This window comes from Thermobia domestica, chromosome 3 (genome assembly GCF_964235325.1).
Source record: "Thermobia domestica chromosome 3, izTheDome1.hap1.1, whole genome shotgun sequence".
Taxonomy (NCBI): Eukaryota; Metazoa; Arthropoda; class Insecta; order Zygentoma; family Lepismatidae; genus Thermobia; species Thermobia domestica.
Window position 1 is genome coordinate 40,927,781 of NC_137456.1, and position 13,127 is coordinate 40,940,907.

At 33.6% G+C, this 13,127-nt stretch overlaps 1 protein-coding gene across 1 annotated transcript in view; it reads left to right on the forward strand.

Moving 5' to 3' along the window:
• Positions 1-12,125, forward strand: part of iPLA2-VIA (calcium-independent phospholipase A2 VIA) — a gene marked incomplete in the record, with an annotated part of 55,442 nt that extends 43,317 nt beyond the window's left edge. Inside the window, 1 exon segment of the mRNA XM_081750706.1 lies at positions 942-12,125. Coding sequence (XP_081606832.1) covers positions 942-1,169 — 228 coding nt within the window.
• Between the last annotated feature and the right edge of the window lie 1,002 nt (positions 12,126-13,127).

Consider the following 13,127-nt stretch of genomic DNA (forward strand, 5'->3'; position numbering starts at 1 on the left):
TAGACATTCACGTTGCGACAACGCTGACAACCTCACCTTTAGATCCTGGAAAACGAAGCCCAATATTATGAGCGCGAGTGCGAATATTATGAGTAGGAGTGTCTTTTTTCATTTGAAATTATCTTTTACTACATAATAATTTACTTCGCAACTGTCTTTACTAGAACTATCATCAACCAATGTAAATGATCCCTGCCGCCGGGATTCTCAGTCACATCTGAATTTTCACTATTTCTGTGTCCGAAAAATGCATTTCTTCGGTCTCAAAATGATCTTCACCATCCCTATTGCCATCTAGAAAACATTCCTCGTCAGAACTGACATTTTGCAAACTCATTGAACATCTGATCAACACTAAACTATGATGAAAAATCTTTCGACGTTTTGCAACACTCGTGACAGGAATAATCGCGCGGGCTACAGGTGTAGCCCAAGAAACTTTCAAGCAGAATAACAATGAGCTCCTTTCGATTTTACATTCGACCAAACGTTAAACACGCAGAATGATTGTTGATAGAAAGGTACACAACCACCCTTTGTGCTAGCGTCTCGAACTACTTTGGGGCAAAAAAAAAACAAAAACGCTGGGCTACAGCGGTAGCCCGCGCGCGTATTGCAGGGTTAAGTGAATGTGTTCTCAAGGAACCTATTTTGAAGACGATTAAGTGAATGTGTTCTCAAGGAACCTATTTCGAAGACGATTAAGTGAATGTGTTCTCAAGGAACCTATTTTGAAGGCGATTAAGTGAATGTGCCCATATTGTGGTAATTAATAGATACAGCGAAATTCCGGTAACTTTTTAATTGGTCCTCATATCCCATTGATGTCCATTATTTAGAAGTTTCACTCTACCTTTTTATTTATGTTAATTTTGATCTTTCATGTGCCCATATATTAATTCTTCCTCTAACCGTGTATTTATTTTGTGTGTTGTGTATAGGCAACGTCAGTTGATGGGAGAGTTGTGGACCGTGCGAGGGCTTGGTGCAGTATGATCGGAGTCCCGTACTTCCGTTTTACACCTCAGCTGTCTCGTGACATTATCATGGACGAGAAAAATGATGAAATCTTAGTAAATATGTTATGGGAAACAAAGGTTTATATGCGCGCGAACATCATTAAGCTTCGAGAACTGGCATCGTTGCTAAAGGGTGATCGAGTACTTTAGAGAACGTGTTATTCTGATAGTTAGCATTCAGTATTGGACTGTGCAATTTCTTTTATAAATTATGTGATTACTGGGGCTTTCAGAACATTATACAATACAATATATATATATTTGTGTATTATTACAACTTCTTGTAACGAAATACATATAAAAATATTTTGTGATTGTATGAAGGTGGGAAGATATACGTATGTCATGTATGTAAGCATTAGATAGTATAATTTTAAGTTATCAAGATGTAATAATGTTAAAGCCATATAATTAAGTAATACGATTTTTTGTGAATTTATTTTTTTTTTAATATTAGCAACAAGAAGAAAAGAAAGTTATTTTATTCAGAAAGTTGTTAGAAGTTTATGGAATTATACAAAAAACTAAGTGCTCAAGTAATACTCCTTTGTTGATATTTGCGTGAAAGAGATTTTTTTTTTAACCGGTAAAAATTGATGGTATATTGCATGAATGTAACTTTTAAATAATTTACAATAATGTTAACAGTATCGTGACATAATTAATTGAAAATAGTATGTTGCATATTATCTATAAGTTTAGCAAAATTCTCGATTGAAATACTTATTAGTTTAAGGGTCGTTATAAGAAACTGAAAAGTTTTCAGTTTTTTTCTTTCTTTACTGGGAATTTCTTGTTTATTGAGAATGGCAGACAAGTAAAAATTCGACGATTTCTTAGTACCCGAATTTATATAGAGGCAGGTTTTTACTTTAGGCAACTCGTTGATTACCGATTCAGTCATTCGATTCTTTTCATTCAGTGATTTCATTCATTTGGTTCCACTTTTGAGAGCGAACGTGTTCCACTCGTGACGTCAGTGTAATTGTTCATAATGGATGGAAGTATGAGTTTCGTTTGGAGTCAGAGTTGTTAATTGCTTATGATCCGCGAGAGGGATGACTTCATATCTGCGTTTTTTTGTGGTAATGTCAGGACTGTGTTAACGTTTTTTTTCTTTTTCTGTCGGAAAGGGGTACAAATTGTTCTCAATATTTCGTGGAGACGGTATGAAGGTATGTTATTTTTTGCTATAATGTTCCTCGTATTTGAATTAAGTGTTAGTGATTAATGGGGTATTCTTAAGTAATTCGCGACTTCAGGTTCGTCAAGACATTCAGTCGGCTTTAGTGCTTGTGAACATTTAATCATTAAAATAGATGAGTTACAGATACGGAATATACATTTAAAGTTAAAATTTCAGATATTTTAAAGTTTGTTTGTTATATATGTAACTGTCTTTCAATTTTGATTTATAGCAATTGCTGTTCATGGAGGGGAGGAAGGCAAGATTCCCTCCCCTCCAATGTATAATTTCATACGTGGCTTCTACTTTACATTAAGTATCTTCCTTCGTGTTATCGTAGTTTGACTTTGGTATATTACTTCACTTGCTTCTGTTACAAGATTTGCAATATAATGGTGAGTGCTAAGTTTTTTTTATATAAATTTTGTCATATGCTTTTCGGGAATTGGGAAATATGGTGGTCCTTAGTATGGTTTTTATTATTATTTGATTAATTTAGAACTATACTAAGAGAGGAAGTACATGGCAATAACTAGTAAGTTTTACCAGAACTTCAAACAAGCAATATTAAATATAGATGTAGAAAGAATTACAGCAGGAACCATCGTCATTTCTAACCTGCTTAGTTCCCGAGGAACTCGCTCTTCGGATTATTTAAGGAACTGTGGAATCTTTCAATTGAATTGCGGAAAGTAAACACTTGCCTCTGTAAATTTTCTCAGTAGAGTAATTTTTTTAAATGAATGATGGTACCTTTGCTAATTGACGTTATGGATACATATCTTTAATTAAATAATATGTTACCTTATATTCAAAATATGATTATTTCTTATATAATTTCGTCCGTCTTTGGAGGCTTACTTGGTAATGTTACCTTTAGTTGTCTCTTTTCCATACTTATTCATCTTGCACTTCCCACTATAGAAATCTATTCATCAATATTAAATGTTTAATAGAGAGCCGAAAGTATATATATATAGGGTGTTTCAAAACAACACCGAGAATGTTTGGGAGGTGATTCCTGCCACCAAGATAAGACAAAAAGTAAGGACCAACCTGGGTGCACAAATGCTTCCTTTCGGAGTTATAGGCTGCCGAAAACATGAAGAAATGAATCTTAAAGGTCCATAGCTCCAAAACTATGGGATCTACCGTAGCCGGGTGAAGACTAAATTAGGAACTAATATGTGCGCTACCCAAAAATACAGATACACACGCAACAATTTTTATAGAGGCAGTTTTGCTGCGGGCATATAATTGGGAGTATTTATCCACTACCTCTATAAAAATTTGTGGGGAAGTACCGCAGGATTGTGAAACTTGGATATTTGGATAGGGCACATAGTAGTTCTTAAACAAAGTCTTGACCCGACTACGGTAGGTCCATTTTTTCATGTTTTTGGCAGCCTATAACTCCGAAAGGAAGCATTTGTGCACCCAGGTTGGTCTATTGGTGTATACTTAACATCTTATCTTGGTGTCAGGAATCACCTCCAAAACATTGTCAGTGTTGTTTTGAAACACTATATATATACGTGTTATTTAATGGAATAAAGTTAACATTTGAACGAATTTGCTTTTATTGACTTTTGATTAGTGACAGTACTAAATTTCAGTCTTATTCTAAAGTTACCGTAAATTTTTCTTTCTTTTGCGAGAGTTTTTGAGTGAGTGAGGGAAGAAAGCAAACTGAAGGTATTTGAAAATAAAATCCTGAGGCGAATATTCGAGTCCAAGAGGAAGGGAAATGGGCAATGGTGGACACTTCATAACGGGGAACAACATAATTTATGTCGTTTAACTAACATTGTTAGAGTCTAGGAGCTGGGCAGGTCATGTTGTCAGAATGAATGAGAGTAGGAACGCTTTCAGAATTTTAACTGGAAACCCAATCGGCAAAAGATATTAAGAAGACTTGGGTATGATTGGGAGGAGAACATAAGGATGGATCTCGTAGAAAAGAAGTACAAAGTAGAAACTGGATCCAGTTGGCTTAGAGCAAAGTCATTGGATGGCTTTTGTGGACGCGACATTGAACCTCTGGGTCCCACATGCCACACAGTGAGTTAGTGAATTTATTATTAATTCCTGTAGCTCCATTAGGACATATTTTCATACCTTTTTTTTCTTTAAAAAAAAAAAAAAAAAAAAAAGGACTTTTGTCATGTTTTATCCCATTTGACAATTTCGAGTCAAAAGTAGATACAAATTGAGTGTACTGTGAGACAAAAGGAATATATGAGTTTTTTTTTTTCTTTCTTTTCTAAATGTTCTTTGATAACTGACTGACTTCGGAAATAAGTAACTTATAATCATTTAAATACTACTCGTATTAGATCCCATGACACCAACATGTAACTCACAGTTACCTCTGGTGCGAAGGTTTCCTGGTCATTCTAGTCCCCGTAAGCTCTTCATAAAATTCTCCCTGTCGTCCAAAGTTGAGTTTAGGAGGAAATTGGAATCAGGTCGCCTCATTCCCCGAAATTATTAAGTTTACACAGCAAAAAGTGAGGTCTTAAAATACACAAAATGTTGTGTGTTGTTACTTTAGCGTGTTGCTTGTGTGTTAATTTAGCACCAAAGACATCGTCTTCCGAGCATATCAGAAGTAACTAGTAATCGTCATTGAGAATTTGAAGTGGATTTTATTGTTTGCAATGAGCAAAGCTTTATGCAGTATATTTGACTGACATTTATGCCAAGTAACAAATAACGTAATATGTTTTGCTATTATTGGGGACTGAAATAGTTTTGTAAGCCTATGAATTGTCTGACAACAGTTACACGAACAGCAGTCCTACCATCTGTTGTTGTTATATTCTAGTACATAAGAAAAACAGATAAGAAGAACAGATGGCAAAAGTGCTACAGATGTTTCTGTTGTCAGACAATTCATAGGCTTACAAACTATTTTGGTGACTACTTACCGAAAACATAGTACGTTACTCGTTACTTGACATAAATGCCAAATATACTGCGAAAAGTTCGCTTATAATAGCACAATAAAATCCAATGCAAATTCTCACTGACGATTACTAGTTACCTCTGATATACTCGGAAGTCAATGTTCTTGGTATTAAATTAACACACAAGTAACATCTTAAAGTGGTAGTCATTTTGTGTTGTTCTAACACCTCATTTTTTGCTGTGTACACTGGATTAAAGTGCATTTTATTGTATTTTAGCTTTTCTTCTACGGTCCTCACTCTTTTGTTTTTCTTCTCTCTTGTACGACATTGCTTTCCTGTTCATTTTCATTTCTTCAATGCCAACATTCCTCCACCAACGCTTTTAGCATTATTGTCTTTAATTACTCATCTATTTTCTTTAGCCTACATATTGTAACTGTGGGCCATTAAATTAAATATTTTATTTCACTTTTTAATATTCTATCTTCTACTGGATTGATTAGTTTCTTCTAAAAGTTCTTCGGTTTTTGATGGTTATTGATGTTGATACAGTCTTTCGACATCTCGTATGGGGTTGGGTTTAATGGCTTGTAAATGTCTATAATAAATGGTTAATGTATATACTCAAGGCTCCTTCCTTTTTTCTCTTTTTTTTTTTTTTCGATAACGGAACAGATTTCTGTCGTTGGTAATTTATTTATCATATCTGAGCTGAGAGTAATTTATTTGTTATACATGAGCTCAGAAACTTAAATACTCACGTGCATATTGAACATTGTCTTCGTTCACACTACCAATGCACAAGTGTAGTTAACATCCTACAAAAGTACTGGACTATGTGTTCCTGAGATGATTAATGTTTAGAAGAAAAATTCCTTATCAATTTAGGTACACGTTGGTTAGTATTTTTGTTGTAGCATTTATAGTGGGTTCTATACGTTCAATTAGTTTTTGTAGTTGCTTACTTCCAGTGTAACCACCCAGTGTCGAACTATCCGAACGGCTGTAGTCTATGAACTTCCTGAATATTTCTCTTGTAAGGGATAAAATTTCGTAGGCATCATACGCTGTGAACTACAGCTAGGTATGTCCTATCGTCATATGTGATACCATTATCATCGAAGACTTGAAACTTTAAAATAACACTACATCTTATCTAGGTCTAGTAAGTTTGTGTATGTTCTTTAGTCATTATATTATTTTAATTTTATATTTGCAAGGTCAAGATAATATTGATATACGTAATATTTCTTTGATATTAATACTTGTTTTCTACAGTAAAAATTCCAACCATTGCGTTGATTACTAAAAGTCTAGTGTAGACTATCACTTACTTTTGTTATACCGTAGATATTATCTGAAAAAAATATTTTAAAAAAGGTCATATTTTGTTTTGTTGGGTAAGTGGTGAATTTTAGTGTTAGGGAAAAGAATGTGCAATTTGAAGCTGCATAACATAGGTAATTCAAGAAGTAAACAGTATAACCTGCTGCATTTTAACGTTGTTTTTTATAATATAACTTACTTTTGAATGACATTGAAGGATATATAGTATATATATACACAATATTTTATCTAAAGCACTCTTGTATGTATTCGTCACACTGAATAGTTCTGTTTTTAAAGAAACTTCGTAAAGCATTGAGAAGAAAATGGTTTAAAATCACACTTTCCAGTTACAGGACAATTTAAGGGCTAAGTATTTATTTTCTAAATTTCAATTAAATTGAGGTTAAAGTAGTGAAAAATGGAAAGGAGGAAATGTCAGATATTTAGATTGAAGTTCGAAGAAAAAAAAAAGAACAAATACAGAGGTATAACAAAATGAAACTTTCCAACTGTGCAATTTTAAATATTTAGATTGACTGTCGTCAGGAAATAAAAATTAAAAAAAAAAAAAAAAAAAAAGTTTTCCATTAAAAATGTACAAAGTCCAAAAGTACGTAGAACTGAACGTTTTGCCAAGAAGCTATTGCTTTCGTCAGCACAGATTGTTTCAGAAAGCTAACGTTGTCTGTGGAACTTCATCTTTATTGGTTATTTTCTGATTATATATATATATATATATATATATATATTACTTATAATAGTCTTGCATATCTACTAACCGGTATCTTGTGTAGCTGATAATAATAATTAGAATACTAATAAAAATGAAATTGGTCGAAGAAAAGTAACAAAATTGATTGTATTTAAAAACTTTCATTACTGAGAGCAACTACAAAAATATATATGTAACACTTTTTGCGTAGTCACACAAAAAATATATAAACTTATTTTACCGACTCGAACAATTTTCACGTTTATTTAATTTAGTTTAAAACTTCATAACCTTTCCATGACTTTTAATAATCTCCTCATTGTATTTCCATGACTTCTTTGATTCTTTTCGTAAGAAAAATATTTACACGCTATTTTGTGTCTTTTAGTTGCGAATTTCTACCTCTTTGACTTTTCTTTTTAACGATGATTATCTATTACCGTATATTTCGTATGTTACAAGGTTTTTTTCTGGCCCTAATTTCGTGCTCAAGAATATGGGCGTATGTTGCTTTCGCGACATATGATGTGAAGTTTTTCTGTATTGAGTAGAATTATTAGCTTTCATTGAACTCTGATTTTACCTTCCCCACATATCATTTTAACCTTGAACGTTCAGTGGACGTTTCCAGTGAGAAAGACTAAGGGAAACCTGTACCTGATTTCATTTTTACTTTAGTTCTACAGATAGTTCTGAAACTATAACCAGTGTCTGCTACAGATTTTTTGTAATCCTTTATGTAGAAAGTGGAACGTCATCTTGGATTCAAAAAAGCACGATATTGTTTCATGTTTTCATTATTTATTTCAAATTTCAGGATATTGGCCGGCAGATAAATAATATTTATTACTTATTTTATGCTAACATGTAATTTATATATGCCTATGTAATTGTAGTTGTCTACGTAATGTGTTCTACATGAAAGATAGAAAATTTCTGTAAAGGAAGTGATAAGTTACACGTTGCTTTATACTCTTTAATGGCAAGTTGACTAGTAGCAGAGTTTTCGGAACCCATATGTTTTATTTTGTCTTAAGTGTTTAACATTTAAATGAATATCGTATCACAAAACCAAGTATGAATGATTTAAATAAAGAAGAGGTCGTAAGCTGTTTAAGACTTGGATAAACAGTGTGAAAACCGTGAAAATATTGTCAGGTCAGGTATTGGGTACGTTGTGAAAAACTAATATTGAGTACAGAGCAAAAAATATTGTTAGTCGGCCGCTATATAATACAATGAGTTCTAAAAAATGTTATTTTGACGTTCGTAGTTTTAAAAAAAGAAAATATTTTGAACTTGCTAACAGAGAAGGGAGAAATCATTATATGCATGTAAAAGACCAGAGTTTTCTTCGATAACTGTTATATTTTTCTTTGATTTGTCTTAGCAATGTGAAAAAGAAAATTATCTGATTATTTTAAGAAGCCTAGTATAAGTATAGTGTGAAAACTTTTTTTTTCTGTATGCATCTGTCTAGCATTAAATACTTTTAAAAATGTGTGCTGTTGTATTCGGCAGGAGTCGAGTTTCATAATGGTAGCACTTTTTTTTTTAATTACATGATTGTGTGATTAACTAAACAACTGCAAAATAATTAGTCTTTTATACGAATTGGTATGTTTAAATAAAGAGAGAAAGAATAACTTAATGAGATCTATTTAGCACTTTAAGAGGCCATGATGGAGCCTCTTAAGCATATGATGCTATAAAAATGTGCTAGAAAAGTAATGATGTAATAACTGAAAAAGCTTCATTTTAAGACAATACAATAGACAATGCATAACTTTGCAATATATGTAACATAACTGATATTGATTGTAGCATATATATTACTGTAGAAGAAGTCCAATCATCAGAATATCTTTTTTTATGGGTGAGATATATATATAATAGACAACAGTGGTTCTAGAAAAAACGAGAATCGTCATGCTGACTGTTTAATGTAAACTTAATAGCTTGCGCATTACATCAAATATATTCTTGCATTGCATTTTTAGACATTAAAGTCGCTTTAATATTGATAAAACAACTTATTCACAGTGGTAATTACTCACTACATTTACAAACACTACAACATTTAGGGAAAGTAGTCATGTTCCAGTAAAAAACAGATTTGAATACCAACTTTACTTTCAGAAGATCTAAGGACTGTAGTTCACTTAAATGTATATCCATAGTGATAATAAAGTGTCGAGGAAGAAATAGTTAAAACACTAATAGATAAATTTTACAATAAGACAAAAATGTTGTACGAAGTTTCACTTCAGGCTTACATGTTTCGGCTCGTCCACGTGAGTTATCCTTCAGGGACAGTAGAAGACAAGAAGGAAAAAAAAAAAAAGTAATGGAAGACATTCTGGGAGAGTTTACTGTACTGGAATGCTCATCGTTGTTCGTCTTTTGGTTTATAATACTTTTTGTGTTCCTGTTTTGGACAGATTGGTTATATGAGTTTTTCCCATGCTGCAGTCATTATTCACGACCTGGCAGAAAAATCTGACTGTTTTCAAATTGAAATTGTGATCAGACTGATCGTTTCACGTATGATCTTTTGTTTCTAAATTGAACTATGACTCAAAGTTTCTTGCTTATAACATTTAGGTGTGAAGCATACCGCTCGTATCTTTTGAAAATTAAATTTATATATTTCTCTGATGTTTTTCTCATGTCTGGGAGCCGTATTCACGACTGGCGTAACTGAAAGCTTTATTCTTCTTCTTCTATTATTATTATTATTATTATTATTATTATTATTATTATTATTATTATTATTATTATTATATCAATTCTTCTCAAACATGATTGTATTGAGGTTGACCGTGATATTGTAGCCTGCTTATCATGACATTTCAGTCGCCATGGAGCGTTGGCCAGCACAACATTCAACATTGATCTTGGAGACTTTTTTTTAAAAAAAAATACTGAAGCAGTGATGGCGTGCATTTCACTGGCAATGCAACACTCATCAGAACCACAGTGTTCCAAGCTACAATACCATAGTGCGTGGTTTAGAAAAATTCGGGAAAGAGCTTGAGCCATAAAGAAGAGACCTTGAGGAAAACCGCGTACCACTCGGAACTCCAGAGAGTACTGAACGTGTGCGCTCTGCAATGTCCACGTCGATCTGCAAAATAAAACATGAAGTACCCTTGTAATTTCTGATCGCATCGTACGCGGAAGATTTCATATAGACCTCAACTTCCACCCATACAAACTTAATGTGGTGCAACAATTCATTGCTATGGATAAGGGAATTTGCAGTCTTTGTTACAATTACATTTTGAATATTCTTAATGGGGAAATTTTCTGAAAAATATTTTTTTTTTTTAAAATAGGAACGGGATGTTTCATGCCTAAATGTTGTAAGCTAAACACTTTGAGTTATGGCTCAATTCAGAAATGAATTATGTTTGTAAAATACTCAATATAGTCACAATTTCAATTTGGAAACCAAGTTTTTCTGCCGAACCGTATACTTTGTTTTCTTGTGAAGATATTAATAATTTCTGTACACTTAATATTGACTTGTTAATATGTGAGTTCTTGGCATTAAGTTTTTGTCCAACTTATTGTCGCATGTCTATAAATATGTTGTTGTAGGAATATAATTTGATAACGAATTCGCCCGGTATTTTTTATAATGTTAGTATGTGTATAATCGTTAAAGACATGTATGTGGCAAATTTCATGTCAGAAGGGCAGTAAATAAGAACAATAAAACGAAAATAAAATTATCTTGTCCATTTAGCAACATTTTGTTTTACTCATTCTAATTTTCGTATTTATAATTCGTTTCCTATGAAATTTACCACAAATGTACATTTCCCGATTATACACATACGTAGTATCAGTATTAAAAGTACCCTGCAAAATCATTACCAAATTATATTCTTACAAGAAGTTATAGATATGCGACAATCATTTTGGAGATGAGTATACATAGTGACAGATTAAGGGAATAGCACAGTTCTTGAAATTATGTCAATTTGTAAATACATAGCTAATAATATAAGTTTTATTGAGAAGTATGTAGGGTTAAATTTATACAAAAGGACAAATTAAAAACAAGGTCAAAAGTAAAGTAAATTACAGTAGAATCTCGTCGATGTGGTGGAATGTTCCTGATAGAAATCGCTTCCTCTGGTGCTGCCGATAGATATATCACATTACAAGCCGAAACATTTGAATTTTGTGGTGAAACTTCGTGTTTTAAATATAGATTTGAGTTAACGAAACGTTCCGCAGCGTGGCTATATGGGACGTCGTCGTACAGCATATGGGATCCGAACCTGATGAGCTCCCGCTGGGAATCAAACCCGGATCTCCCGCGCCAAAGACATGAAACTTCGTAAAGACTATTTTAACAGGTGTCTATTTTTCGTATCTTTCTCTCAAGCTTGTATATCAATATAAACAGAGTACAGAAATTCTAAATACGAGGTGCGTAGCAAGTGTTTTTGAACATGACTGTACATGAATATTGTATATGAAATTTTCTTTTTTTAAGTATTTATGTGGTCATACTGATATGTTGTTAATAATAAATGTATATGCATATTATTTTTGAAGGTTAAAAAAAAAAAACACTCCTTGTACGTATAACACTAAAAAATATTACACTTTGAAATGAATTTATGTGGTACTTTTTCGGGAAGTCGTTGAATATCTCCACTTTCCTATTTGTAGCTTTAATTGTTATATTTTTGCATTTACAGCATTGCTTAGTTTGCTGTGAATTATAAAATTTTTCCCTATTAAGATACTCATTATAGATATTGGTTAATTTTGTTGTTGTTATATTTTATTTATGTAACTAATATAATACTGTGATACACCAGTTGTATAAATTTGTAATTCTTGTTAAAGAGATTTTTAAATGAGCATTCATACAGTATGTGAATCTCGTTTTTAAGACTCGGTTAATAAGATTTGAAATGTAAATAAATTGGCAAAGTAAATGGTCATTATGTTTTCTAATTTATTTGCGTACTGTATGAGAAGAAAGAACATTGGTTTATTTAGGTCAGTGATAGCCAATTTCAGGGGATGGCCCACCGGGAGGAAGTTTCCTCTTACTCACCACCAGAGCAACGGAATTCCTGCATATTTCTGGTCATGCTCAATGTGGATTATCAGTAATGTTATAGTACTATTTCCACCGTCTGTGTATTGACTTCCCCCAGGGAAATCTGAAATCATTTCTGAATAAATAAGGCGGCATGATTTCTTCCGGCCTGTGAATACGAGGGACGTTCCGAAAGTAAGCTTCGTCATTTGTTTTGAACGAGATGGTGATGCACCAGGTGGAACAATCAATCGCCATAAGAAAGCACACTCGTTGCTGTTCAACGACAGAAGGAGCGTCAACGCAGGTTGAATGACGCATGCGCAGAGCGCCGAAGAAGAGAGAGTAGCATCAGACCGGCGTGCCCGAGGTTATTCGAGTACAAATCACGATGGCAGAAGATGTGTGCTCACAATATTGTCACAAATCGAAGTGTGTGCTGTTATCCGGTATGAATGGGCACGTGGGACTAGTGTGTCGTCATCCGTGGTCGCTTACAGACCGTGCATGGTGAAGAGGTCATGTCTCATCAAATGGTTGGTCGCTGCTGTTGCATGTTGGATTACCCTGCCTACAGTCCCAATCTTGCCTCATCGGACTTTCACCTGTTCCTTGCATTGAAAGCGGTACTCTCGGGACGTCACTGCTAAAACAATGCTGAGATAGAGCAGGTTGTGCGACAATTGCTTGCATCACAAGACACCGGGTTTTATCACAGTGGTTTCTTCAAAGTGATTGCACGCGACGACAAATGTCTCAATGTCGGTGGCGACTATGTCGAAAAATAGAGCAAGGTGTATAGTTCATGATGCCATAGTGTATTTGTTTGGCGATAAAGTTTCCGTGTGAAAAAATGGCGAAACTTACTTGCGGAATGTCCCTCGTAAAAATGAAGTCCATG